Source organism: Ustilaginoidea virens, chromosome 2, assembly GCF_000687475.1.
Source record: "Ustilaginoidea virens chromosome 2, complete sequence".
NCBI lineage: Eukaryota > Fungi > Ascomycota > Sordariomycetes > Hypocreales > Clavicipitaceae > Ustilaginoidea > Ustilaginoidea virens.
The window spans coordinates 3,708,902-3,736,635 of record NC_057317.1 but is presented as its reverse complement, the minus strand read 5'-3'; the positions used below and the strand labels follow the sequence as shown (position 1 = coordinate 3,736,635).

The 27,734-nt window shown below is 56.5% G+C and overlaps 10 protein-coding genes across 10 annotated transcripts; 5 read left to right on the top strand and 5 right to left on the bottom strand.

The window, feature by feature from the left end:
• Nucleotides 1–968: 968 nt before the first annotated feature.
• Nucleotides 969–4,643, top strand: UV8b_02803 (uncharacterized protein; the record flags this gene model as incomplete). Its single annotated transcript, XM_043140301.1, has 3 exons — nucleotides 969–1,499; nucleotides 1,572–3,278; nucleotides 3,357–4,643. 3 exons carry the CDS (start codon nucleotides 969–971, stop codon nucleotides 4,641–4,643), a joined length of 3,525 nt encoding a protein of 1,174 aa, XP_042996235.1.
• A 1,227-nt stretch (nucleotides 4,644–5,870) lies between these two features.
• Nucleotides 5,871–6,997, top strand: UV8b_02802 (uncharacterized protein; the record flags this gene model as incomplete). The annotated part of the gene is made up of 4 exons (XM_043140300.1): nucleotides 5,871–5,985; nucleotides 6,033–6,087; nucleotides 6,137–6,158; nucleotides 6,290–6,997. 4 exons carry the CDS (start codon nucleotides 5,871–5,873, stop codon nucleotides 6,995–6,997), a joined length of 900 nt encoding a protein of 299 aa, XP_042996234.1.
• A 918-nt stretch (nucleotides 6,998–7,915) lies between these two features.
• UV8b_02801 (uncharacterized protein) lies at nucleotides 7,916–9,860 on the bottom strand (the record flags this gene model as incomplete). Its single annotated transcript, XM_043140299.1, has 2 exons — nucleotides 7,916–9,508; nucleotides 9,591–9,860. 2 exons carry the CDS (start codon nucleotides 9,858–9,860, stop codon nucleotides 7,916–7,918), a joined length of 1,863 nt encoding a protein of 620 aa, XP_042996233.1.
• A 642-nt stretch (nucleotides 9,861–10,502) lies between these two features.
• Nucleotides 10,503–12,509, bottom strand: UV8b_02800 (uncharacterized protein; the record flags this gene model as incomplete). The annotated part of the gene is made up of 1 exon (XM_043140298.1): nucleotides 10,503–12,509. The coding sequence occupies one exon, from the start codon at nucleotides 12,507–12,509 to the stop codon at nucleotides 10,503–10,505; it is 2,007 nt and encodes a 668-aa protein (XP_042996232.1).
• A 1,053-nt stretch (nucleotides 12,510–13,562) lies between these two features.
• UV8b_02799 (uncharacterized protein) lies at nucleotides 13,563–15,194 on the top strand (the record flags this gene model as incomplete). Its single annotated transcript, XM_043140297.1, has 3 exons — nucleotides 13,563–13,713; nucleotides 13,825–14,092; nucleotides 14,336–15,194. The coding sequence occupies 3 exons, from the start codon at nucleotides 13,563–13,565 to the stop codon at nucleotides 15,192–15,194; spliced, it is 1,278 nt and encodes a 425-aa protein (XP_042996231.1).
• A 252-nt stretch (nucleotides 15,195–15,446) lies between these two features.
• UV8b_02798 (uncharacterized protein) lies at nucleotides 15,447–16,835 on the bottom strand (the record flags this gene model as incomplete). The annotated part of the gene is made up of 2 exons (XM_043140296.1): nucleotides 15,447–16,594; nucleotides 16,688–16,835. 2 exons carry the CDS (start codon nucleotides 16,833–16,835, stop codon nucleotides 15,447–15,449), a joined length of 1,296 nt encoding a protein of 431 aa, XP_042996230.1.
• Nucleotides 16,836–20,101: 3,266 nt separating this feature from the next.
• UV8b_02797 (uncharacterized protein) lies at nucleotides 20,102–20,427 on the top strand (the record flags this gene model as incomplete). The annotated part of the gene is made up of 2 exons (XM_043140295.1): nucleotides 20,102–20,148; nucleotides 20,235–20,427. 2 exons carry the CDS (start codon nucleotides 20,102–20,104, stop codon nucleotides 20,425–20,427), a joined length of 240 nt encoding a protein of 79 aa, XP_042996229.1.
• A 142-nt stretch (nucleotides 20,428–20,569) lies between these two features.
• UV8b_02796 (uncharacterized protein) lies at nucleotides 20,570–21,196 on the top strand (the record flags this gene model as incomplete). Its single annotated transcript, XM_043140294.1, has 2 exons — nucleotides 20,570–20,785; nucleotides 21,092–21,196. The coding sequence occupies 2 exons, from the start codon at nucleotides 20,570–20,572 to the stop codon at nucleotides 21,194–21,196; spliced, it is 321 nt and encodes a 106-aa protein (XP_042996228.1).
• A 1,261-nt stretch (nucleotides 21,197–22,457) lies between these two features.
• UV8b_02795 (uncharacterized protein) lies at nucleotides 22,458–22,847 on the bottom strand (the record flags this gene model as incomplete). Its single annotated transcript, XM_043140293.1, has 1 exon — nucleotides 22,458–22,847. One exon carries the CDS (start codon nucleotides 22,845–22,847, stop codon nucleotides 22,458–22,460), a length of 390 nt encoding a protein of 129 aa, XP_042996227.1.
• Nucleotides 22,848–25,769: 2,922 nt separating this feature from the next.
• On the bottom strand, nucleotides 25,770–26,370 carry UV8b_02794 (uncharacterized protein; the record flags this gene model as incomplete). The annotated part of the gene is made up of 2 exons (XM_043140292.1): nucleotides 25,770–26,108; nucleotides 26,176–26,370. The coding sequence occupies 2 exons, from the start codon at nucleotides 26,368–26,370 to the stop codon at nucleotides 25,770–25,772; spliced, it is 534 nt and encodes a 177-aa protein (XP_042996226.1).
• Nucleotides 26,371–27,734: the final 1,364 nt, after the last annotated feature.

Sequence of the window (27,734 nt, the reverse complement as noted above, 5' to 3'; positions counted from 1 at the left end):
CCGGGATGAATATGTATTACAGTGTCCGGTGGAGTCGGCATCCCGCATGGGAATCCTATTTAGCCTGGCACTTTGGATAAGGTGTATTATCCGCAATTTGTCGCGGAATGTGCCTGATGAGGTTGATGGGGTTGACGACAAGTGGGCACTGAGCATCAACGCGGGAGACGTGATTTCAACCACCGGGCAAATGTCGGCCGCAAGCTTGTGCTATGCGTACTGCTAGAGAGGTATACATCCCTCGGCCGATGGAGGGCAGGCAACTCGCGATTGTGAGTGCTGCCTTGCCTGTTGGGAATTTGGAACCTGTGCCGCTTTGCGGAACAAGGCACCCAGGCCAGCAAAGCAGACATTCGCCGGAGAACCGAGTACGCAGTAAGCTGACGTATCCTGCCGACCATACGAGGTAGGTTAGGTAGTAGAAGACTGCATGTGTGGAGTGCAGGTACGGAGTATATTATATCTATATATATATAGGATATATATAGGCTTTGGTGCCGTCGTTCGTCTTGTTGATTGCCAACTTGCCAACCGACGGGGTCAGCACGTCGTTGCCGCAGCAACGGCCAACACAACACGCCTTGGTTGGTTGATTGGCCATGTGGGGCTTTGTTGATGCACCGGCCAGCGCGGCGCCAATTCGGGGCTCGGTCGGTCCGCAGCTGGTTTTTGTCGTCGTTTTTGTCTGTGTTGCTGTGTTGCTACGCTACGTCTCCTTCCCAACTCGTAGCAGTAAGCAGTAATAAGGGCACGTTTACGTTTGCAAGTGACACCGCCCTCCCCGCCACAAGGATAAGGTGTGCCTACACCTTGATCAGTCCGGAAACGCTGGCGGGCAAAACCCACTTGCGACTATTCCTCAGCCCCTAGATGCTTCTCGGTTCAGTGATTTCAGTATCATCACCTCCCCGCACAGTTGCCGCAAAGGTGGGAGACCTTCGAGACGTCGACGCGACCGCAAGCCTACCATGGCTTCCCGACGGAGTACGCGCTACGACCGGGAACTGAGTCGCTCAACAATGAGCAGCAGCATTCGCTCGGGCGCTGGCAGCCGGACCGCCATGGTGAGACACCCTGCAACACGGTCGTCTAGCTTGCGACAGCCGTCGTCGCTGGTCGCTGCTAGAGCAGTTCCTGACCGTGCTGGATCCGCGTCTCCGGCGGATTCCGTCTCGACAGCCACCACGGGCATGAAGCGCAAAGACCGGGACTACGAATCCGAGGCTGGTGGCATAGCCGGAGTCGGCAGCGGCAGCGGCGGCGGCGGCGAGGAAACAAACATCAATGTGGTCGTGAGATGTCGAGGGCGGAATCAACGCGAAATCAAAGAGAACAGTGCCGTGGTTGTGCAGGCGGATGGCGTCAAAGGCAATACAGTTAGCCTGTCTCTTGGACCCAATTCGCTGAGCAACAAGTCTTATGTCTTTGATCGCGTCTATTCACAAGCGGCAGACCAAAGCATGGTGTTTGACGATACAGTGAGGCCAATTCTGGATCAAGTATGCCATGTTTGCGCAGCCTCTCGGACCACGAACGACTCGAAAGCTAACGTGTGCAAACCCTTCTCCTAGATGCTCGCTGGGTACAACTGCACCATTTTCGCCTACGGCCAGACCGGAACCGGCAAAACATACACAATGTCGGGAGACATGACAGAGGCCCTGGGCATACTTTCTGACGAGGCCGGCATCATCCCGCGCGTGTTGCACCAGCTCTTCAACAAGCTCGAAATCGACGACCGGGAGCACTGTGTCAAGTGCTCCTTTATAGAACTCTACAACGAAGAGCTTCGTGACCTGCTGTCCTTTGACGAGGGAGCCAAGCTCAAGATTTATGACGACGCGTCGAAAAAGGGACACGCCGCTACAGTCGTGCAGGGCATGGAAGAGAAGCACATCAGGAACGCTTCCGAGGGTATCAAGGTGCTTCAGGATGGCAGCCTGAGGCGCCAGGTGGCAGCGACCAAGTGCAACGATCTGAGCTCCCGAAGCCATACCGTCTTCACCATCACGGCCTACGTCAAGAAGACCAACGACCAGGGCTTGGACGACTTCATCAGTGCCGGCAAGCTCAACCTGGTGGATTTGGCGGGAAGCGAGAACATTCAACGGTCCGGGGCGGAGAACAAGCGAGCCACCGAAGCTGGGCTCATCAACAAGTCGCTGCTCACGCTGGGTCGTGTTATTAACGCGCTGGTGGATCGGAGCGGCCATGTCCCTTACAGAGAGTCCAAGCTGACCCGGCTGCTGCAAGACTCGCTGGGGGGTCGGACCAAGACTTGCATAATCGCCACAATCTCTCCCGCCAAAGCCAACCTCGAGGAGACCATTTCGACGCTAGACTATGCTTTCCGCGCCAAGAATATCAGAAACAAGCCGCAGGTGAACCCGATGCTGAACAAGAAGATGCTCCTAAACGACTTTGCCAACGAGATTGAAAAGCTCAAGAGCGAGCTCATCTCGACGAGACAGCGCAACGGCGTATACCTGTCCAACGACGCCTACGAGGAGCTGACCGCGCAGAGCGAGTCCCGCCGCATCGTGCTGGAGGAGCAGGTCGCCAAGATTGAAACGCTCGAGACCAACTTGAGAAACAAGGGGCAGGAGCTGTTCAACCTGACCACCTCGTTCATGGGACTGAAGAAGGATCACGACGGCACCAAGGCGCAGCTGGACGACACCAAGGGCGTGCTCGACCAGATAGAGATTGTGCTGAGCGCCACGCGAAGGACTCTTGCTGAAGAGACCCAGCTGAGAAAGGCGCACGAGCAAACCGAGGAGAAGCTGACCGAGATTGGCGGCGAGCTCATCAGCAAGCTGCACAAGACGGCGCACGACGTATCCGGCCTCCGCGCCAAGAATAAGCGAAAGTCGGATCTGCAGTCCCTGAACCGGGCGGCGTGGGGGCTGTCGCAGGCGCAGGTGGCCGACGTCACCTCCATGGTCGAGCGGCGCGTCCAGGAGTTCCGGGAAGAGCAGCAGGGGCACATCTCGAGCATGACGCAGCGCATGAACCTGTTTGTAGAGGAGGAGCTGCAGAAGCTTTCGTCCACGCAGGACTTTCTGGAGGGACACGTCAACGCTTTTGCGGAATCGAAAAGGGAGCTGCTGGCGCAGAAGCGACAGTCCAAGGACGACATGGACGAGCTGCTGGACGAGATTAGGACAATCCGCGACACGGTCAAGGAAAAGGTCGGAGAGAGGCTGCACGTCATGTCACGGGCGACCGAGAAGATTTCGGGCGACATGTTGCAGGAAATGACCAACTTTCACACCGAGGTTTGCTCTTCTTCTTCTTCCTCCTCCTCCTCCTCCTCCTCCTCCTCATTGTCCGTGTCGCTAACTACACGCCTGCAGCTCCACAGCTCATATAGCTCCCTCGGCAAAGACTTCAAGCTCATCTTTGAGGACCTCGTCAAACACATTACCGAGCAGCGCAGCGAGGCCGACGGGTTGCGGCGGCAGCTGCAGAGCGCCGTCAACGCGATTGCGCTGCAGAACAGCAGCTTGTCCGCGCGTGTCCAGGAAGCCTTGGAAGAAGAGCGCCGCCAAGCCGCCGAAGACCGCCAGAGGCTGCTGACACAGGTGACTTGCTTGATCAGTTCCCAGGCCGAGGCGCAAGAGGCTCGCCTGGGAGATGGCGCGGCACTGATCCAGAGCAGCATCGGCGACTCTAGCGCGTGCATGGAATCCGCCATGTCGCAGTACACCCTGGGAATGGAGGTCTGGGATCAAAAGGAGAGCCAGCTGATGGACGACGTCAAGAAGTCCCGCGAGCAGCTCAAGAACAAGCTAAAGGACGATTGGACGGCGGCGAGCGACCAGAGCACGGCCATCCAAAACGTGGCCAAGTCCATCCACGCGGAAACGGCGCGCGTCGCCGACGACCAGACGGACGAGCTGGATTCGCAAATGGAGGCTCTGGATGATTTTGTCAGACGAGCCAAGTCGGAAAACGCCAGCCACCACGACGCCCACGGCCAGTCTCTGCAAGCGCTGTGCAAGTCGGCGGAGCAGACGTTTGGCAACCTGTCTGCTCACTTCAAGACGTCGTCCGAGAGGGTCAAGAACCTCGGCGAGGGCATGGAGCTGGACACCAACGACTTGCGCGATGGCCTGAAGCCTCTTGAATCGCAGCTCTGCCAGCCCCTGGCCAACCTACGAGAAGATATCACGGCGACATCACTGCAGGAATATCAGCCCACCGGCGACACTCCCCAGAAGACGACATACCAGTACCCGCTCAAGCTCCCCCGCACCCAACCGGCCGAGGGTCTCGTCCCCAAGCCGGGCGACGATACCACGTCCCTAGGGGTCGAGGACGACGGATCCGTTGACGCGTACACTGTTTTGCTCCCCGAGTTCAGGCCAAAGAGCTCGCCAATCGCCAGCCTAAGCCTCCGGGAGGTGAACCCCAACGTCGCGACCAGTCTGACAATGACGACGGGTGGTGCGTCGAGTTTCGATCCACGGGCCAGCGCCACGTCCCTGCCGATAGAATACACCGCGCCTGGTTTTGACAAGCCGACATGTCGGATGAAGGGGGCCGCGAAGCAGTCTGTGCTGCTGGAAGGCAGAGAAAACATGCCCCCAACGACCTTTGAGCAGAGTCTGTCTAGGAGGAAGAGTCCGCGACTGAAATAAATAAGCAGGAGAGAAGAAAAAAAACAAAGAAAGGTGGGGATGGAGCAACAGAAATAGGGAAGCAGCGTGGAATTTTTTATTTTTTTTTATTTTATTTTCTTTGCATTCAGCCGGATAGCCCAGTGGCTCAACTCTTCAAGGAGCAAAACATTTCATGCAGCAAGCCGTTGCGTTCTTTCGGGGGAAAGGAGGGGTCGTGGCTCGCACCAGATGCGTCCATTGAAGCAAATCCATCGTTTTCTTATTTTCAGCACGGCGGCGTGGTTGGATTATGCTGTAGGGTTATTATTCGGCAGGCAAGTAGATGATAGATACCCTTTGGTTTTACGTCATTGCATGGGACGAAGAATACATAGCAGGCAGTTATGTTATGGGCGAGTCCTAGGAGTGTTTTTGGTTCGTGAATTTACGACGCGTGCCCTGCTTCCGAGTCCGCGACGATATGTAGTGAGATGTAGTGAGACTACATGTCAACCGACCTGTGCCCCCCCCCTTGTCATTTGACCCCCCCATAATAACTTACATAACTGACCTGACCAGTGCTCTTTCCTAATATAGAGATACGCTAATGGATAGTAGTGGATCCTTTAATCTATAGTAGCCACTAGACTATAAGGATCTTTTATATATGTTTTTCTATGGTAAGTGACTTCTTTCATGTTTTTATTAGGTGCCCTATCTCGGAACCTAGTATTAAAAGTAAGTAAAGTACCTTTATATATATATATTTATTACTCTAGCTGGTATGCTTAGGCGGCCCTAACCATACCAGTGTCTAGTACCTCTATACTAATTTACATGGGAAACCCGAGGACCGGGAGAAAAACCCATAAACGGTCGAGTGGCTTTTGGTGCCCCTACTGTTCCGTAAGGGCTTGGTGTCGGTGCGTGGAAATTTGTTGCCCCACTGCTGACATCGTCAGGCTGCTGAAGGTTGAGGCTTGTTGCCCCGATTCATTCAATTGTTGGGGCGCGTGCGTATTGTTGTTTCCGAAAAGGGTTGGGTCAAGGCCGACCGCGTGATGCCGTGTGCGTGTGTGATTCGGGGTGCCTCCGGTGGGGTATAAGAACCCCCTCTCTTTACCACCTGCCTTTGTTTTCCTTTCCTTCCTCTCTTCTTCCCCCAAGTTGATCTTCCTTTTTCCCGCGTGAAATCGTATAACAATTCTTTGACCCGGTGTGCTGCCGCCTGTGTCCCGTCTTTTGGCTTACCTTTTTCTTATCACGATGCCTCGTGTTCAGCCGTCTACGCTCGAGTTGGGTCCGGGGGCTACACGCCCTTGGCCGTGTTGCGGTTGCGTGCGGTGCGGTGACCCTTCCGTGCAATGTTGCAATCAACGAGGTAAGGTGTCTTTAGTCGGTGTTGCGGTATCATACTGACCTCGATAGGTACTAGCGGAGTGTGTTTTCGTTGTGCCTCGCTACATCGTCCTTGTGTGTTCCGGTAGGTATCCTGTCTATTGCGACGCGTTTTCCTGTTGACCTTTTGCTAGCTGGAGCGAACCCCCGGGAACCGTAAGGCTATCGAGCGGTATATGGCTTTGCAGACGGCTTTTATCCATGGGGAAGATGTGAGTGGTTCGGTTCCGTTTTGTTGGCCTTACTGACACTGGTAGGTCGGTCCAGAGGAGTGGTCAGACGCCTAGGAGGCGGCTTGCCGCGCCATAAAACTAACGGGTTCTCCCACGCGTCCTACTACTGACGCTACCTCATCGGGGTCTTTCGTCTCTATTCCATTGGCCCCTGTCCCTCTCAACCGCGAGTTTTTAGATCTCTTTGAGCGCGGTATTGTGGCTCTTGAGGGCATTCAGGCCCGGTTGGATAACGCTTCCCCTGCCAGCCTGCCTCTCTCTACTGCGGTAGAGACTATTAACCTCCGGAACGCCCCCGACCCTACGCCTTCCCCTACAAGTCAAGGGAGGGCGGAGATTGCGAAACTTTTGTCTAACGCACGTACCGCGAGGGACCGTGAAATTCGACTTGAAAAGGCTGCTGCGGATGCTGGTGTGCAGTCTCAGGTTACCCAAACTCCTCCTGGGCGGAGGACGCGCTCTGGCACCGGCCCTGCTGCGACTCGTCTCTCGAAGAAGAAGAACGCCATGACCCCATCTCAACGTTTGGGACCGCGGGGAGGCCGCTCTGCCGCCACTACTCCTGTGAAGCCCCAAGCTGGCCAGAAACGCCCTTCTAGGGGTCGTTTGGCTCCAGAGCCGCCCCCAAAATTGTCTAAAGCTGCTGCCACATTGTTGGCCCGTGCCAAACAGTCTGCGCGTGGTAAGGGCAATAATGGTGACTCTGATGATGCGGAGGATACGGGGGACCGAGAGTGGAGTGGTGGGGAGTACGATGAGTAGAGGGGGTAGCATTTTATCGGCTCTTCTTGTTGCATGCGCTTTTGTGCCAGTTCTTTTGTCGGGCCCATAGGTTGCCCTAGACTTCTGCCAACAATGTAAAATGTTTGTCTATGCATTAAAGTGCGTTCGGGTAAGGGGGTGCAGTCTATGTGGGCGGCCTAGGGGGTCTTTCTGGGCACGGTTGGTGAGTTCGATGGCTAATGTGAATTGTTCTAGCCTTCTCGTGCTTGACACCCACTCGATGACCTGCTTGGCTGCTTTCGGTTCTTCAAGTGCCTGGATGATGCCTCTCTTGCTTACTACTTGTCTATCGTTAACGTGGAGGGGGGGCAATGCCGAGGTAGTTGTCACATTCTATAGGCTACATCTTCCTTTTCGTCCAAGTCTATGATTTCGGCCACCTCGGCCGCGCCTGCCTCCCGGGGCCGATGCGCCATCGGCGGACGGGGGAAGAGGACGTAACGAATTGATCTATTCGATTTTCTAACGTTTTAAGGACGGTCTCGCGCCGGTACCGAGGTGCGGGCGAAATCGCGAAAAGTTTTTCGTACCTTTATATATATTTTCTATAGAAAGTGACTTTTTATATTTTTCGCCAAGTACCTAGGTACCTAAGTACTGGAAATAGGAGGAGAGGTAGCTTTCTATATATATTTCTATATAAATCGACGTCTTTAATTTCTCTTACTAGGTACCCCTACTTAAGAGCCTAGTAAACAAGCGGAGAAAGAACTTTTCGATATATTTTTCTATATAAAGTGACCTGTCGCACTATTCTCTAATGAACCAATTATAGTAAGAATATAGCACACAGCAATGGTTAGGTCAGTCAAGGTCGAATGACAAGGGGGGGGCACAGGTCGGTTGACCTGCACTCTGGTATGTAGTCGATGAAAAGGTGGGGAGCTCTTGGCGAGTCTATCCGTCCGACTGGTCGTCCGAGCCCCTTGCCCTCGAGGCATCAACGCGCTTTCTCTTGCGGCCCGACGGGCCCGCGGCCGCGGGGCCTCTCCCCAGGACAAGCGGCCTGAGGAAGCCATCGACGTGCACCGCGCCTACAAAGTCGTGGTCCGAGTCGTCGTCGCTGATCTTGCCCGAGAAGCCTGGGTGGAAGTTGCGGATATGGCGGTGCAGGTTGGACTTCCTCGTGAAGCCGTTGGCCCCGTTGCGGCACGTTTTCACCGGGCAGAAGAAGAGCCTCGTCGAGGAGGCGGACCGCGAGCGCTGGGATGATCGCGAGGGGGACGCGGTGGCGGAGCGGCAGAGGGCCATGAGGCGCCTCTGGTACACGGTGATCGCGCCCTCCAAGGCCTCGGCGGCCTCGTCTTCCGAGGAGGGCAGGCAGATCCGTTCGGGGAGGTACTCGGTGTCGACGAAGCCTGGCTTGTTCGAGGGGCGCTCTGGGAACTGTCGCGTAATCATGCCTTGGCCGAAGAGGTTGGCGCATCGCTTCGCGGTCCTCGCGACAACGTCCTCTGAGAAGCCCGCGAGAGCGGCAGCGCCCACGACGTCGCTCCAGTCGCGGCGACCCCATTTCGCATACGTGCTCTTGGCTCTGGACCGACGGGGCCGCCGGGGCCGCCGGGGCCGCCGGGACGGTCGTGGCGACGGCATCGCGGACGAGGCCCGGCACGGCCGGCTTCGGGGCACGGGGCTCTGCTCGAGCTCCCGCTTTTTCCTGGCGTCGCCCTCAAACTCGGCGTTCTCGGCCTCGGCTGTGGGAGCACGTCGCTTGCGGGATCTGCCGGCAAGCTGCGCCGGCATCTCGTCGTGCGCTTCCCCCAGCTGCTGCGGCGTGGGGTGGGCTTTCCGGGGCCGTTCTCGCTTGCCCTTGGTGCGAGAGACGCCAGGCTCTGGCGCTGCTTTGCGCCGCTGCCGAGGTTTGGCTCCGCGCCACGGGATGTTGCCCAGGCACGCGACGCGCGCGTTGTGGAGGATGGTGAGCGTCCTGTTCAGCTGCGCGAGGACGTGGTTGACGGCCGGTCGAAGGAGCCTGTATGAAATGTCGTCGTCGGTCGACACGCGCGGTTCGTAGTACTGCCCCGTGTCACCTTCTTTGGGGTTCGTTTCCTCTTCGTCATCTTGGCCAGAGACAGGGTTGTCGCCGGGCGCTGCGCTCTTCGAGGCTCGCTCGCGGTCCTTGGCTGAAACGTCGGCATCGTCATCCGGCAACGCGCTCTCCTCCGGCGCCGAGGATGGCAGAAAAGACTCTAATTCAAGTTTGGCGGCTGGCTCGGAGGACGGGTTGCACGAGGTCCCCGCGCCTGCGTTCCGCAGGCCTCCCTTGACCATCCGCTTCCGAAACCGTTGCTTGGCCAGACGGAGAATCGTCGCCGAGAGCTGGTCGCGCAGCTCGTCGCCAGGCATCCTGGCCTGCGCCCCGCGAGCCTCCAACGCATCTTCTCCGCCCCTCCGCTGCTTGGACGGTCGGCCACGCGCGACGTGTCGCCTTGGCAGCGGCCATGCAGTCCAAGAGTCTGGCGGAGCGCGCGCAACGCCCTGCTTGGTATCCTAAGCGGTTTCTGGTCAACTTCCCATCTCGTCGCGGCCTTTGCCGTCCCTGGGCGCCGGGAGCATTTGCGGACTGACGTACCGGTCTGACCGTGACAAGCGATGGTGCCTTTGGATTCTTGGCCTGGTCTTTCAAAAGGAAGACGCGGTACAGATTCGCGGCCAAGTCGTCCTCGGAGAGACTCTCCAGGGACCGCCACAGCCTTCGCTCCTCCAGGGTCAGTTCTCTCCATGTCGATTTTGCTCCCGTCCACCGGTTCGGCCTATGGGCATGCAGGTCCTCGGACGCGATGGAGGCGATTTCGTCCGTGTCAAAGTCCCACTCCTCGGGGAGAGGGGTGGTGAGCGGCATGCCCGGCTCGTCTTTCTAGTTGTTGCGAGACCCTGAGCATGGTGTAGACGGGTTGGAAAACGAAAACGGTGCCGAGCTCACCTGCGTTGGCGGGGAATCAATCGTGCTGAAGAAGCAAATAAAGCCGAAATGCACGAGCTGGATCACCCCCAGCTATCCCCTCCCTAACCTCTTGCCGAATGTTTTCGCCTGCCAGTAATGCAGGTGTTGCGAGGAGTAAACGCAGTGGAAATGGCAAAGTCGAGGAAAAATGATGGTACGGTGAAGATATCACGTGACTAAGGCGTCGCTGTGGCCGCCGGCATTCGGTCGACTGCGGAAGTTCCGTCACATTCTACGCCGCAAGATCCCCCAAATAGCCCAACACCATACTCATCACACATTGATACTTCACGTTCCGGCCACCTTGGCTTCACCCGTCGAGGGCACGCATGGATGCTGCGTACAATGAAAATGGCGCAAGCATCAGACATGGTGGTGTATACCCGTACTAACATGGCTGTATCAAACACGGAAACTCGTGCCATAAAATCTCCCATCCCCCCCTGGATCCCTGGTTCAGTACGGCCCCCGAATATTGACATTATAAACGCCAAACCAGAACCGAGGCAGTCCAAAACGTCCAAGCCCAACCACCCACCACTATGCCTTGGCCTTCTTTTCCTTTTCCAACTTTCTCCTCTTTGCTCTCAGCTTTTGATCCTCTGCACTCTTTTTGTTGTTCGTGTACATCATTTGCTCGTACAGCTTTCTCTTCTTTTTGCTCAACATTCCCTTGGCACGCTCCAGATCCTCGGCCTCTTTCTTGGCCTTCTTGTTTAATGATTTCCTTGCTTGTTCTTTGGCCCTGGCTTTGGCATTGATGGATTTGTTCTTGACCGGAGCACCGGAAAGCTCAGCCTCGATTTCTTGTTGCCGCAGGATATGCTCATCTTCGTCCGCATCTTCTGAGACGTTGTCAGTCTTGGGTTCCTCGTCCACCTCTTCGTCTACGTCTATGTCGTCGTCGTCTTCGTCATCATCACCATCATCTTCTTCTTCTTCACTCTCATCGTCATCGTCCTCCGCAACATCCATCCCCTCGACAGTCTCGTCGGCATCGTCATTCTCCATGGCTTCATCTTCAGGCTCCTGCTCCTCCAAGGGAACGGTAGGGTCATATGAGCCCGGTGTGCTTCGGACAAAGGGACTCAAATGAGGAGGTAGTGCCGCTCCGGGAGCGTACAGATGCGGCTCTTTTAGCTCCACGTCATTGATGCTATCCCAGACCCACTGGGGTTGGATGTACGTCCGTCCAGGCACTCGTCGGTTTGCTGCCAACTTCTGTGACGTCTGATTGTCCTCTTGCTCATCATCATCTCCGTCACCTGCCTTGGCCTGGATAGGGGGTCGGTCGACGATCTGATGCGTAATGGTGGGATTCAGCTCGTCTGTGGTGAAGGCTCCATCGCCGAGAACGGGGTCCCAGCCCACGCGCTTGCAGCCGAATGCCTTGAGAATGAACTCGAGCGGCTGCCGAGGAGTTTCACGGGAAAGGTAAAAGGTACAGTTGGAAAACAACGTGGCGTGGTCGTTGTTGGCGGCGGAAGGCTGCAAAAGCACGTCGCCCCCAGGAGCAACGGGCTCAAATTTGTCAATGGCCCCAGAGTCGTCAACCTGATGCTCTGCATCAGCCCCTGTGTCCTCTGCGACGGACTCCTCGGTAGCAGAATCGCCGTTCCGGATCTTCTTGAGCACTTTGTTGACGGCAGCCTGGGTCTGGGGATCCACTTGCTGTGAAGCGTCTTCCAACTGCTTCTGTTCTTCCACGCCAACCAGCGTCTTTCCTTCCAGAGTGAAGGCACCGAGCTCGGCGGCGTTTTCGTCCTTTGCTGCGTCGAACTTGGGTGGGTATTTTAGACCAACCGAGGTGTACAGGCGAAAATTCACAAAGCCCAGGAGTGTCATGTAGAATTCGACAAAGGTACCCATGATTCTAAAGTCGACGTCTCCGACAATTCTCTGATTGAACTTGTAGGGAACCAGCCAGAGGACATCCTGGCCTTGAATGTTGGCCTGGTAGTAGATTCCCTTGATGGAGAGGAAGGACTTGGTCAGGCTTCGCGAGATAATGAGGTAGTGCTGGAACTCGAGGCACAGCTTTTCGCACCGAGCAATCATCTTGGCGGGGACGCTCGATGTAGACGGCAGGGCGGCGAAGAGAAACAGCATTGACAGACAATCATCCAAGTCTCTCAGAGCATCGGCAAACGTCGGGTAGCGCTCGCGGATGACATGGTCGAGCGTATAGCGAGGCTTGCCGGTTTTGTCGGGTCGAGAAGCATTACCCTCGAGTCGCTTGGCGTCGCCGACGTCTCCACGGCCCAGTGCCTTGGAGATCTTCTTTTCCAGCGCCTTCTGGTCGCGGAATTTCTGCACGAGTGGCTCATGGAGGAGATACTGGATGTCCTTTGCGTAGTAGAAAGTTGTGGAGGCGGTGGACGACTTGGACACCTTCTTTCTGCTTCGAGGCTCGCGAGGGTAGATTCCCTTCCAGATGCACAGCTGACGAAAGTCGGGTAAACTGATTTGCAGCTTCCGAAGGGCCTGGTTGCGGGTGACGTAGTTCTTGGCCGCGCCGGCCTGGCCCTTTTTCTTTATTCGTGGCATTGTGACGGGCTGTTTCCCACGAGGCTTGGTCGAGGAAAAATGCAGACGTTTGGCTGCAAGTTGTCGCGGGGCGCTTTCTTTAGTCGGCGTTTCCAATTTTTTTTTTTTTTTTTAATTTTTTTTCGTTTTTGCCGTTCCTTCTTCAAGCGCAGGGAATAATAAATGGGCCGGGACTTTTACTGCCACGGGATACCGCTCGCGCCTACAGTCTGGCATGGGTGACCGGGTCTTGTTATATGAAAGGTACATAGGTAGGTACCTACGAGGTAGTGAAGCACAGCAAGATATTTCCGCAACCAACCTAAAGTATACCGCGCGTCAGACCTTGTCGGCATTTTGAAGTAAATTAATATAAATAAAACTATCTGCAAAGTGCCGTGCGGTCGTGCGTTCAGGTGGTCGGTACGGCGAGAAATTCCAGCGCCCTATGGGAAGCAGCAGTCAGAATGCCATACATGAAGCAAAGCTGACGTACAATGACGACGGCATCAAGACGGGATGCCGATGCCTGCACCAGCCAGAGGCCGGCCGCTAGACCAGCGGGTGGCCGTTCTATTATGTATGATACCAGACTTGTTCATATCCGTGCTCTCTTTGATGGAATCGACCATCGATTACTTGGTATTTGAAGCCTGCTGGGGTCCATTGGGGGATGTTGGCCTCGCTGGAAGACGTCAACTTCAATGCTATTGAGGCTGGCACGGGGTTTGATCCCAGGGGCACACTCCGCCCAAGGTCCCCGGAGAGAGCCACACCACAGGGCCCACCATGCCGACGAGTACCTCTACCTCTGTTGGGCTGGCTGACCTGATTTTCCGGCCCGCCAATGCCTCCTACCATTAGGTAAGGTACCTACCTAGGTAAGGTAGGTATGTACCTAGGTAGGTAGGTAGGTACGTAGGGACATACATGAACATACATGGAGCCTCCTCCCTCCACACCTTGGCACAAGCCCTCAACCAAGGCTCGCTCGTTGGCGTCATGCACCAGAGTTGAAACCGCTCCCAACCTCCCCGACGTCCTCAAACACGCACAATGGCCTGAGGACACGCCATGGAATCCATCATGACGATGCGAGGCAAGGCCGGCCTGTACGCCAGCGCCGCTCTGCTGCGACTGATGCTCGTCGTCGCCTTCCCCGGGCTGCCAGACCTGCTGACTGGCCGTGTCGAGATTTCCACCCCCGTCACGAGCTTCAAAAGATGTAAGTCATTTGCTTGAAAGGGGGAGGGGGACATGCCCCCAGCATGTCCCTGCGCTGCTTGGCCCTCCTCTCCAAGCGGCATCACTTGACTGCTGACGCGCTCGCTCAAAGTACAGGAAGGGCTGTTCCTGTACATGCATAATGTCTGGCCGTACGACGGCGGCGTCTACCACCAGGCGCCTATTCTCCTGCCGCTCTTCTCGCTCCTGCCCGACGTCAAGGCATGGCCAATCTTCACTTCAGCCTTGTACATCCTCGTCGACATTCTCGGCGCCGACGCCCTTTTGCGAATTGCCGACTCTGGCGAGGCAAGTCAGTCGAAGCTGTTTACCTCGCCGCGAAGAGCCAAGCGAGCGACCGGCCTGGCTGTCGCCGCTGCGTATGTGCTGCGTCTTTTCTCTCTCTCTCTCTCTCTCTCTCTCTCTCTCTCTCCTCTCACTCTTTCTCTCCCAATTTCTCTCCCTCTTCCTCTCTCCCTCACCCTCTTCCTCTTGCTTTGCTTTTTCTTCTGCGCCCTCTCAACTGTGAAACAAGCGGTCGAGGACATGGAGCGTCACCTCGAGGACTGGGGCGGTTAGGTAGTAAAATAGGGTGTGTCGGTGCTGACTTGATGTAAATGCAGCTTTCTGTTCAACCCCTTCACCATAGCCACCTGCATCGGCCGATCGACAAGCGTCTTCACAACATGCGCCATCTTGCACGCCATCTTGCGAGCAGTCTCGGGATCCGCCTTCAATGCCATGGTCGCCCTCTCGTTTGCCTCGTATCTATCCATGTATCCGATCCTGCTTCTCCCCCCGCTTGCGCTCCTGTCCTTTGATCGGCAGCCCGAGGAGCGGCCCACCAAGAGTGCCGTAGTGTACGGTGCCAAATGCGTCGCAATCACCATGGTCTGCCTCGGCGTCCTGCTCGGCACGTCGTTCCTCTTGACCGGCAACTCGTGGGAATTCCTCTCGCGGACGTACGGCATCCAGCTGACGCTCTCTGATCTGACGCCCAACGTCGGCCTCTGGTGGTACTTCTTCATCGAAATGTTCGACTCCTTCAGGGCGTTTTTCCTCGCCGTGTTCTGGCTGCACCTTGCGGCATACGTGGGCGGCCTGTCGATCCGTATGCGATCCCAGCCTCTTGCCGTCCTCACCGTCCTCCTGGGCATCTTTTCCATCTTCAAGCCGTACCCGTCAATCTCGGATGCCAGCCTGTTTCTCGCCATGCTGCCGCTATTCTGGCACTTGTTCCCTCTCATGAGGTATACCTACGTTGCATCGGCTACCCTGCTGTACTCGACCTTTCTCGGGCCTGCCTTTTATCATCTGTGGATCTACGCCGGGAGCGGCAACGCCAACTTCTTTTACGCCATCACGCTGGTGTGGAGCCTGGGCCAGAGCTTGCTCGTCACTGACTTCACCTTTGCCGTGCTGCGAGACGAGTGGGAGGTTGAGCGGCCAGAGATGGTAGGCAAGGAGGTCAAGCAGATATAGCTAGCGGCCGTGCATGGAAGGATCACGGTTGCGAACCTGATTGAGAGACCATGCCTGAAAAAGTGCGTAGCATAACACGGCGTATGCGAATCTTGGCTTTTTTTTTTCTTGGGCGAGTTGATGGGAGCCAAGTCAAAAAGGATTTCCTAGCCTTTGTATTGTACACATGTCATGAGGAGGCGTATTTACTTTTCTTCTTCTTTTCTACACGTAAATGCGAGACCGGCCTTGAGAAAAGGAAACAAACCAGACTTAATCCAGCTCGGAATCCAGCTCTACCAGACGACCGCTTGCCGAGCCGTTGTCTGATGGGGCCACGACTCGTTCGGCTTGGTAGCCAACCATGGCGCTGTTAAGAATCAAGCCGAGTTCTCCAAACTCGCTCAGCTTCGATCCTCCTCGGCTCTGCGTCCAGATCTGGGTTCTAAGCCCAAACGGCTGGAGACGCCTGTACAGCTGCAGCCCGTATCCGACGGCGGCTCCGGCAATGGCGACACCCGTGACAATCATCAGGCATCTCTGATCCAAGCCCGTGAGGCCGGCTTCCTTGCGAAGCCTCATCTCGTTGGTGTAGTGCTCGCCCAAGCGGGGTATGTTTCGTAGGATGGAGTCGGCGATCCGCGTAGTCGACCCCAGCACGGTGGTGGCGGTTGCAGGGCGGCATGGCAAATCGGCCGGAGCCATTGAATCCACAAAGGCCGCCAGTCGCGGGGCTTCTGCGTCGATCCAGTCTCTGAGAAAGCTTCGCGGCACCGGAGGTACCAGCATGAGCGCGAGAAACCCATAGGCCAAGCAATCGAGGGACGACGGCGAAGCCCCGTCGAAGAATCTAGGCGGCCGCTTGCTCCCGTCTCGGCCGTCCCGCTGGCCTTGGCTCAGCAGGGCGTTGAGCACAGACAGGCAATCGTCCGCGAGCGAAAACAGCCGGATGGCAGCGGCCTGCTCGGGAGTCATCTCCTCGCGCACAGAAGACTTCTTGGCCGTCGCGGGCAAATGCCTGCGGAACGTCTCTGGCAGGGCGTCCCCTCCTGCAGAGAGGTGCAGCCCGCCATTGGGGTCAAAGTCGGTGTCCAGGTCGGCGAGGCCGAGATGCTCTGCCCGCTTCACGGCCTCGGCGCGTATCAGCGGCGGTAGGGTCCACGTCAGAGGGAACGGCAGCAGGGAGCTGTACGCGGGCCTCGTTACCGCCGACCAGTTGGCGGCGGAGACGTAGAGTGAGAGATCGACGAGCGGCGCGGCATGGGCGAGGAGGAAGGCGCGGCAGGCAACCGTGTCGGCTTTCTGGACGGCATCGAGGTGCTCATCGAGGTCCCTGCCCAGCGAGCTGGACGCGACGTGCTCTACGATCGGGCCGTAACCGCTAACCCAGGCGTTTTCGTGGCAAAGGGCGGGAAGAAGATCTGTCGGAGACGGAAGCAGTCAGTGTCTTCTCCTTTTCGAGGAGCGGGAGGTGGATAGGATCAGTGCCTTGGATTCGGAAACAAGCTGTATACTTGATGGAGAGACGGAGGGGTCGCTGCAGGGGACGAGGCGCCATGCAGAGCTGGGAAGCGCATGGCGCAAGTACGTCAGGGTGGCCAGACATTCTGCATCGATGGAGGGCAGACCAAAGGCCGGACCCCAGACGTAGAGGTCCAGCATGCCGAGCTTCTGGGGGGAGGGGGCGGGGGAACCAGGTCAAGAGGAGAGCTTTTTGGCCATTACACCCGATGCTGAGGCGCGTGGTGAGCGTAAAGGTCGGAAACTTGGCGTTGCTGTGCGTTGACGGGGCGTCGTCGCGTCAGACGCTTGTCACGGGATAATGTGGCTGAAACTGTGGAGCAGCCCAATTGGAAAAGGCGCTGAGGCGCAAGATGATGGATGCCGCGCAGGTCGGTAGGTACTTTTGCATTTGAGAGAATCTCGTCGGGATTTTTATTTGAAAACACTGCCTATCTAAATACAGCAGTAACCGGTGGCAGCTAACTACTGGCACCGGCGAGATACGGAGGCAAAAGTTGATGATGCATTTATTGCGCGTTGCGACGCCGCGGGCGGCAAAAAATTGACGCGTGGTTTCGCCCGGGCTCGAACCGGGGACCTTCTCGGTGTTAGCGAGAAATCATGACCAACTAGACCACGAAACCGCGGGCTGCGTTGCAAGATGGGGTGTAGACACGTCAATTCCAGACTACGTGTTGCAGGCAGTTCATTCACCCTTGGCCCCCCCCCCGATCCTATAGCCCTGACCAATGAAACGAAATGCAACCGCGGTTTCGCCCGGGACTCTCGGCAACACTGCTCTGCCCGTCGAACCTTGAGCGGCATCTCACGCCTGGCATGGAGTGCATCCTGTTCCTACACAAAGGGCCCGAGGTTATTGGCTATTCCCGCGCACACGGCCCGGCCCCTGGCTGGGCCGGGGAAGAAACAGGCATTTGAATCCATCCATCCCACATTGACCTAGAGCGTGCAGGACGAGCACCCGCCGCCCGGACTTGGCTGCAGAGTTCCGCAAGCCCCGCGTCCCGGCGATCAATAAATAAATAAATAAATTAGTAAATAAATGAATGAATGAATGAATGAATGAATGAATGAATGAATGAATGAATATACATAAATACATAACAGCTGGGGGGTTCACGGTGGGTGTCGTCGAAGCCCAGCGATTTGGCGGCAAAACAGGCCATGAATTCCGCCCCTGCAAGGCGGGAGGGAGTCTGTAACAGGGCGGCCCCTGAACGATCAGATCAGCCCCCAACATAATTACGGAAGACAGAATCACGGAAAGGAATTGATGGGGCTTCGGTAGAAGTCGGGTCAATAGGTCTGGTACTTTTGTCGACAAGAACCCTTGCTGCAAAGCGGGCGGCCCGCCTGACTTGGTCTCGCTCGATTTTGTTTCGCGCCAACCTGGCAGAGGGAGAAGAAGTACGGATACTCTGTAGTCTGTACAGAGCACGGAGTACAGAGTACGGAGCAACTCGATACATTGACGCTTGCCTCGGCGGTTGGCGGTTTGCGGCGGCCGGCATCACAAAGGGGGCGTGCAGGGACCGGCTAGTACCGGCGACTTGCAGGTTCATCGCAGACTGACGTACAAGTACATACCTACCCCTACCTAGGTACCTAAGGTAGGTACCTGAAGGTAGGTAGACACCTGCCTGGTATAAGGTACCTAGGTACCTAAGGTAAGGTAGGTAGGTAGGTACCTTACGTATACGTCCTACTACTGCACACACAACATATGCTCCCGGGACAAGCCTTTTCACCATCACCGCTTCATTTTGCACGGCACCCCCATCCTCAAAAGGGCATGTGTCGGACTCCGAATTACTGGATGCGGGAGTACGCTTGTTGCTCTGCTTGAAGTTGTCGCGACCAGGGCTTGCTTGTTGCCGCCGCCCGCCGTGATTACGCGCAACGGCCTGGGGAGACGCTCGACGCCTTCAGCTTCGACAAGCTTCCCACGTCACAGACGGGCGGGCGGACGGACGGACGGGCGGACGGACGTCCCTTGTCCCAGGCCCCGCTCCGCTCCGCTCCAGCCCACAAACCCTTGCGGCAAGCGATGGCCGTCGACCTGGGCGCGTCGCCATCCATCCACCACCCTCCCACGGGGCATTACCTTCCCAGGGTGCAAATCCTGGCGGGCCGCCAACCCAGCCCCCCCCTCTCCCCCCGGGAGGAAAGATGAAGCCGGGGGAAAAAGAAAAAAAAAAAAAGAAGAAGAAGAAGAAGCAGAAAAAGAAGAAGAAGAAACAGTTTCATCCCTGGCATCATGTGCGTCCCAAGGCGAGGTTGGCCCGACGGTGGCAGCGCTGGGTCAAGAGCCGTTTCAAGTCGAGCAGAGCACAATGCACCCCGTGGGTTTCGGAGCCCCCGCCTCCCCGGCGGAAACTTAATTTCGGCAGCCCGCTGCTGCTTGAGTATAACGCTGGTTTAGCCGGTCGCTGGACTGCTCGGGTAGACACAGCATCGGATGCGACAGCGCGATGGGGATCGGCGACGGCAGGGCAGGGCAGGGCAGGGCAGGGCAGGGCAGGGCAGGGCAGGGCAGGGCAGGGGGGCGAGGTCGGGTCGTTTGGATAATTGCTCGTTGTCTCGGCCGCTTCGAACGCAGCTCTGCGGGCTGGGCGTTGAGGTGTCGGTTGGCTGTTTCTTGATTTGCGTTTCAGCGCTGTGGGCAGCGAGCATGGGGAGACGGCCTCGCTCATGGGTTGACGGTCCGGTACACACGCATTCCGCGCGTGAGAGGAACAGTTGGTAGGGACATGACGTGACAACCCGACTGCATGTTGTTGATTGTTGATCCAGTAACAGAGTTCAAGGTCAGACTTTCTCCAGGTCAAGTAAACTGGGTTGAGCCGGTAAAACAATGTCAAACACACGCACGCATGCATGACCCGGCAGTGCGCCGCACATCAGATGAATTTATGAATATGTACCTACATACCTACCTAGGTAGGTAGGTAGGTAGGTAGGTAGCCATCGATACCAACAAGGGTATGCCAGCCAGTGACCGACCCAATGACCAAGAGATGTAGTAGAAATGCACATGAGCATGAGCAGCAAATAAACAAACAGCAACACCCGTCTATAATAGCACGCCCGAAATCATATATTTCCCAAGCAAAATGCCGCCAGAACAAACAGACCAACACACACACCAACAAACACACCAAGCGAGACCACCAGCCAGGACAGTAGTGGGTAGAATGATGGGGGCAAAAAAAAATTAAGTCGAGTCTATTAAAATTCAGTACACAGGACATGTGGTCCACACGTGACCAGGTAAAATCAAGGGGCCCTGACTCCTGACATGTATCGGCTTGAGCCAGATCCAAGTCAGCGGGCCACAAATTCAAGCTCTTGGTGCTGACTGCTGACGAAAGAAAAAGGGGCGGCCGCGGCATGCGGCATGCAGCATGCGGCTTGCGGGCAGGGCAGGGGAGGGCAGGGCAGGGCAGTTAAGGTGCAGAACAAGAGCCCACTTGCGGCGGTGGCATGACCATGGCAAGTTTCTTTGGTTGGAGTCGTGCAACGCTTCGGTCCTGCAAGTCACCATGGCGCTTCTCCTCCGGCCCGTCTGTCCAAAGCGGTCAGAACGGGGGAACTGATTGGCTTGCCTGCCTGCACCACCACCCTTCCCCTCCCCTTTCCCCCCCAAGTCAGCCAAGTTTTTCTCGAGTCCCATCGTGACCTGACCCGGCCAGCTAAGATGACCCAAACCCGCAGACACCAGCGCGCATAAAGTTCCTCAGGGGAGGATTCGTGCCAGTCAGCTGAGTACACCCAACGAGGAGAGGGAGGAAGGGGGGGGGAGGGGGTCCAAAAGACAGGCCACGTTGTGTCTTGACGAAATGAAGATGGCCGGTGACGTGTAAATTCTCGTTATGGGCCAATCGAGACCAGTCGACTTAAAAATGAAGAGAAGAAGAGGAAAAGGAATGGTAGCAGCGAATATTGCAAGATGTTTTGTTGCATTGTGCAATATTCAGAACAGAGTCGAGCAAAAATCACTCTCCTTCCCAGCTTCAGCGGGGGCGGGGCCGCCTGCCCCGGAGTCGGACGTGAAAGCAGTGAAGCGCCGATGCGGCAGCCAGATCGAAGTGATGATGTCGTCGGATGAAAAAAAAAGAAAAAGGAATAGAAAAGTCGAATGAACAGAATAGAGAGGTCGAGAGTCTAGCCACGTTTGGGCACAGGAGGGAGCGGCCCGTGAGGTGGAGGTCCGGGGCAGGGGGGAAGATGCGAAGGTCTTTGAGTAGGCATTGTGAAAGTTGTGTGAGGTAGTTTGCTGGTTGGTTATTTCAGTCCTGGTCTTGGTCTTGGTCCTGGCCTTGATCTTGATCTTGATGGCAGAGTGCTGGCCAGAGATGGGCTGCAGTGTTGGTGGTACTGGCTGATGGGTTCAGACTTGCGTGAGCAGTGAAGATGAGATGATGATTGATCGACGACGGCAAGAGCGAATGCTTTGGGCAGAGCGGCAAGGGTATGTATGGCTTGGGGGTTGCTTGTAAGTTGTGAAGGTTGACAACCACCCCAGATGCGAGGGCGGGCCGCCTTCTTATGTATTGCAAAGGCGAGGCTCAACCCACTCGAGGTCAGGGAGGATCTCGTCGACAGGCTCGGAAGTTGGATGGATGGATGGATGGATGGAGAGAGAGAGTCCTTTGGCCGTCCGTCCAGCTCAAGCGAGGTTGTGCCCGAGGGGTGTACCCACCTAGGGGTGTGCGTTGGGGGTGTGCGGGGGGTGTCCAGGGGCTACAGGGGCGTGCCAGCGACGACTCGACAACTCTACGGAGTACTCTATGTCAGCCGAGTGCTCGAATCAGGGCAGCCCGTACGGATACCAGGCAGCGTCTCAGTCTCAGCCATTCCCGACTCGCCAGGGCGGAGATGAAGAGAACATGTTTGGTGGCCCAAGGCCGCCCAAGGCCGCCCAAGGCCGCCCAGCAAGTCCACATGCATGTATCCATGTACTTGGTCGACGACCAACTGGTGCTGGCCGCAGGCGCCACCCGACCGGCGAGTGTGACGTGACGATTGTGAGTCGTGATGCCGTCCGAGTAAGTACATGTACCTTTTCTGTCTACCTACCTAGGTACCTGTCAGGCAGGACAGGACAGGACTCAAGAGGACTCAAGAGAGGGCTCAGGGGAGTGAGGTATGTAGGTACGGTAGGTAGGAGAACCCCTGCTCAAACGTAAACATGTGCTGCCCCTGTCTGAAAATCGGACCCCGTTTGTCTTGGCGCTCTGCTTGCGCCCTGCTTGCGCTCTGCTTTGCCCTCTTGGGGTTTTTTTCTTTTTCCAATTTTTTTTTCCCTTTTTTCCTCCCCCCCACCTTTTCTGGCTGCCCCTTTTGCGTCGTGTCGTGTGAGTGTGTCAGTGTGTGCGAGTGTGTGCGGGGCGTCAGTGTGGCACTGTGTGCAAGTGTTCCCTGGAAAAGGTCAACAACTAGCAGGTGCGTTGCCTCGCTGGTGCATGCGACAGGAAATGAGCGCCCACAAGAACAAGGCAGGCGCAAGAACGACACCAAGGAGGACAAGGAAACAATGACCTGCCCGGGAGAGCACCGCTCCTGGAACAACGACTAGGTTACGGAGGTAGGCTGTGCCCCCCACCCCCAGTCTTTTGCGCAATTACTATAGACAAGACAAGACAGCACAAGCACAGCACAGCACAGCACAGCACAGCACAGCACAGCGCAGTCGACCTGGCAATCACGGGGCACGAGCCGGACGGAGCATTTCGCATCCTGGCTGCTCAATCTGCGCGCTCATCCTGGCAACCCTGCCACCGCCGTGTGCTCCGCCGGAGAAGACGGGCGCAATCGCGCCATCATGCCATGTCGTGCTGCGCTTCGAAAGGCGACGAATGCGAGGGACAGCCTTGCCATAAAACCATAAGCCACGCAAAAGCGGCATGTCGCCTGATGCCACGAATTCATGATTTTCATGGGATCCGCCGGAACGCGTCCTGCTCCACGGCTGCTGTTTTCTCGATTCCCTCCAGGCGTCGTCGTCGTCGTCGTCGTCCCCTTTTCCTTTGTGCGGGCCGACGACTCGGTGACTTCAACCTCTTGGCTCATCTCAGAAGTCGCAGCCCACGGCTTGGTCTGTCTCCACTGAGTGGATGGATCCACTACATGGAAGCCTTGTGGAAGCATCCTGAGCGGGTCCGTGGCCTCCTGTCTGAAAATCCAAATCAGATCACCACATGACAGACGTTTGGCTGTTTGTTAGCTACCGCCTGTTTGAACTTTGATGGGGCTGTTGATTAGCACTTTTTTTGCTATAGCGAATCCCATGTCATGCGTTACCCTAAGACATGTCAGCCCCCCGATCCGGGGAATAATAAAGACGGGAGAAAAAAAAAAAAGAAAAAAAAAAAGGGATATGGCGGTGGACAAGACACGGGGCTAAAGAGCAACACGGCAAATCAAAGCATGTCGATAATCAACAGAATAACGTGTTGAGAAAGGGACATGCCAGCCATAAACAAAGGAAACACCAGTGGGGACTCGGGAGGGGACGACCTGGCACGACCTGACAATTCGTCGGGCAAGAGCTCATTCACGTCCATCCAAAGAGGCACTGGCAACAATGCAAAGCAAAATGCAACCCCCGCCGCTCCTTCCCAACAAAACAAGCCAAGCTGCGATGCAAGCGGCGGCACGACGTGGGACACAACCTCAAACCGCGACAAGTGGTACGACAGAGGGATTGCAGAATTTGAGACGCCCCCCCCCCCCCTTCTCTGTCATACGGCGCATGGTCTCACGTCATTTTTGCGGGGAGGTCGTTTGACGCCGAGCCTCGCCGCATGCACCAGATCAATCAGAGCATATGTACATAATAAGGAGTCAGATTGACCCAGACTTGTCAGAGCGAGCAGCAGTGCAGGAACTGGACAGGGGCCTTGAGGGTTCAGGCTTGCCCCACCGCAACGTAACGCTCCAGCGCCTGGGAAGCGAAAAGGTCACCTGGTCATTTCGTAGGGGCCTGGCTGCCCCCTGTCGGGCCTGCTGTCGGGTCTGCTGTGCGTCTGGTGGCTGGCTAATTGATGTTGTCGTCGACCCGCCCGCCAGAGGGGGGGGGGGGAGGGAGCAGGCCGCTGAGAGGAGGCAGGCAGGGCGGGGAAAAAAAAAAAAAAAAAAAAAAAAAAGAAAAAACCCACCAGACTTGACCACAAGGCACACAGTTGCGCCGACTCCGCATCAACACCGTGCTCAGTACATAGGCGCTTCGTGTCGATAGCCGCTTTGCAAAAACCCTCTTGACCGCCAACGGGCACGTCTGGATTCTCACGACCCCGGCCAGCAGCGGCCAGCAGATGACTAAAGGGAAAGGGTCCGTCATTGGACAGAGGCTTGCGATACGGACGGCACTGGGCTACTCCGTGCAAGCTGCAGCGTGACCCAGGTGCTGCTGCTGGATAGGTAGGTAACCAAGGGGTGGGGTTGCTTGCTTTGGTGGTTGGTTGGATGTTGACTGGTGCGAGTCGGTGCGACAATCTCACGAGCCGGTGACACCCAGCAATCAGGTCTTCTCGGCCGCCTGAGAAAAGGCAGCCCGGCCGACATACGCAGCCAGGCCGGTGAACGAAGCCCAGCCGGTGAAGGCAGCCCAGCCGAGCCCGCTGTTTTTGCACATGACGAGAACTGTCGACCGTCCATGCCGGTCCATGCCGGTCCATGTCGGAGTGACAAATCATGACTGGCCTCGCGCGCTGCCAGCCAACAACAATAAATTGACATGATGCTACGGGGCGTCCACGCTGCGCTGCGCTGCATGCAGCCTTACCAGCTCTCCCGCCGGCTTGGGTCGCCTCGAGTGGTTCGCATGCTGTGCTGGCAAAGCCCAATTTCATCAAACCTCGACTCTCCGTCTAACCAGGGCTCCCCAATCTCCGACGAGGGAAATACTGTAGGGCCACGCGCCCAATTTACATCTACCTGACCTTGTACCTGCGGCCATGCCATGGCTCACTTCGGACCAGGGGCAAGGGTAAAGGAGGGGGGGGCCGCCATCCGGGACATTTTGCGGCGGCGAGGTGAGTCTCGAATGTTTTTTTTTTTTTCTTGACACACCGTGTCCGTCGCCATTCTGCCTCGATCCGAGTCTCCTACTTACATACCACCTAAACGCCAGAAGGAGCGGTGACCAGTGGGTCGGGTCGACGACTGAGGCGCAGTGAGGTCATAAGGGTCTCTCTCTGCAAGGAGCCTGCCGATGCTTGCGTCCCATCGTTGTACATCAAAACCGTCAAAAGCAGTGCAATCACCTGCACCAACATCCCGCAGGACAAGGTTCGACGAGCCCGCGATTGTGAGCTTTTCTCGTCAAACTAGCTCTCGGGCATCAAGGACGTCGTCAGGAATCAAACCTTCCCTTCCTCCCCTCCCCCCTTCCCACACACTCCCCAACAGGGGTGCTGCGTATTTTGGCGGCGCAGGTCGACGTCACACACGACAGCGTCTGGCCGTGTGGTGGTCAAGCGACTGACCGACATGGGCGCTGGGAAGTTCCGCCGGCTTGCCCAATTCGGCCTAGCCTTGCCGATGGCACAGCGCTGGATGGCTCGGGGTTTTCTGGACTTGAGCTACAGGATGGATGCGAAACCGGTTACGGCGTCAAGGCCACACACCTCTTGTTTTGGACTTCAGATCCCGTGCAAGGTACCCAGTCCCTGGACAATGCCACAATGGAAGGTTTTTTTTTTTTTTCTTTCTTCCCAGCCCTCTTCCGGTAATTACGGCAAGTTTGCAACCAGACTACTAATCAACGTTCCTGTTGCTTGCTGCCGGTGCCGGTGCCGGTGCCTGGCCGGACACATGATGGAATAGACAATGGAACCTTCCTTCCTTGGAACATTCCTTCCTTCCTTCCTTCCTTCCGCCTTGACCTTCGTTCCTGAAAGGTCATGCCTGGCCCCCCCGGGAACCTGGTGGCAGCATCAGGCCCCCGGACCGGCCCTTGGATGCTGCACGTGATTACTAGGTTGCAGTCCGCCTCCCTCCAACGCCACACAATTGCGCACAAACAAACAACACAACCAACTGCCTCTGGCTCCCTTCCTTCACCTTGCGTCAACAGAGTTGCCGAACCGACTTTGGGGAAGCCTGGACGTCCGGCATTCCGGTCGGCACCAGGAGCATGCCTTGGTATGCTGGGAGCCAAGTTTGCTGCTGACTCTCGCGGTTGCTAGGTACATGCCTTCGCATCCTGTGACGCACGAGGCCAAGGCTGGCTCGTCTTGACTTTGTTGCCTCTCTTACCCAGAGAAAAACCTCGAATGTCACGTCACCCCTTGCTAGTCGACCTTTTGTTATCCTCCTGAGCTTAACACCTTGCACCAATTCGGTCCACAGCAGCAGGCGCACAGAATAACAGTCCAGCCATCCGACGATTCCCCATGGCATCATCGACTGGATGAACGGAGCCGTCCAGATATTCTACTGCAAACACGGCGGCATGGAACTTGCCACCTCGTACGTCTTTCTGCTCCACGCTGGCTGTTTCGAACAAAAGACATGTAAGCTTTTCCAGCGGATATTGCCGCCTGGTCGGCTTCCAATGCCAAGCATCCTGTGGAGTGCGGTTAGAGACAAAAGCTTGTGTGTGCAAAGGGACCACCAGCTTGGCCTGCAAGCCGCCCCGGCCACCGCAGTAATAACCAATCTGCTGCATAGGACGGGACGGGGCAGGCGACCAGTTTTACGAGTGACGAGATGCAAAAATCATTACTTCATCACCATCCGGCGTCTCCACCGGTGTCATGGCGAGGCCGCGTCTCATACAACTAGCTGGATACGTGCCGATTCGTGGCTACGGGGCGGAAAACGCTGCTTCGGTGGTTATCATCTCGCACACCCTGTGGAACGGTGACCACTTTTGGCCCCCTTGCGAGTTGTCGGAGTGTCTCAGCTTCCCGAACAAGTCGATAACCCCGCCGCAGGCTTTGTTGCTCAAGCTTTTTTCTTGGGGTATAGGAGGGGCTGGGGCTGCCCACAAACTACGGCACCAGTGTCGTGCATCGGGGGTTGTTCATTGGGGTACTCTATACGGAGTACGGACGTACTCCGTACAGCATCAAAAATTTGGCGACAGGGCGAAGCCGCTGGTTACTCCGCTTACTCCACTTGCTGTCTGGCGAAATGGCCATGTCATCACTTGTGTCGATCAGCTGCACGAGGGGGACAAGAGGGGAAAAAGTAAGAAAGAAAAAAAAAAAAAAAAAAAAAGAAACCCCTTCCCCGCAAGTTTCTCTGTGGGCTTGCAGGCTGGCTGAGCATGCCCACGTCTAAAACATGACTGGGACCTTCCTCGACAGGCTGCGGTGCGGGCATGCCAATCCCACTCTCTGATGATTGACGAACTGCCCCAGAGCAAGTCCAGTGAGAGCAGTTGTCCTCCTTCGTCGCGACACCTGCGGCAAGTCTTGATCATGTGCTTCAATCCGCAGGGCTCTCAACATAAGCTGGGCGTCGCGGATGGCTGTCCCTGAGCCCATCCATGCCCAATGTCTGGCATGACAATGACGGCCCCTGTTTACGAGCTGCGTCAGCCGCTGCGGAGATTACCAACACCCCGTCTCTCTCTCTCCCTCTTTCTCTTTGCTGCTTTCTGTTCTGCGCGCTGGATCGAGTGCCATCTGGGAAAAAAAAAAAAAAAAAAAAAAGCAAAAAAACAAGACCCCGAACAAGTACTCCGTACACTCGCGTGGGGGCCAACCTGCCCGCTTGGCCCACAAAACCCAGGGCGCCCTTGTTTCAGCAAAAGTCTATTCCATCTCTTTGCCTGTCGACGGCTCACGTCGCGGGTGGGTACCTGCCGTACTTGCCGGCAACAGTCGTGCAGCATCTGGACCGGACCTTGAAGGGTTGGGGGAGAAGGACAGTGGCAGGTTGAAACATGAATCATACATGTAACTGACCGGGAACAAAACAAGGAAGGAGCACTTAAGAGCAAGCCTGCCGGTGCTTCCCGACGCCGCCACTAATAAAGCTGGAGCAAGCAGGCCTCGCGCCCCCCCCACTGCTTTATCGAGCTGG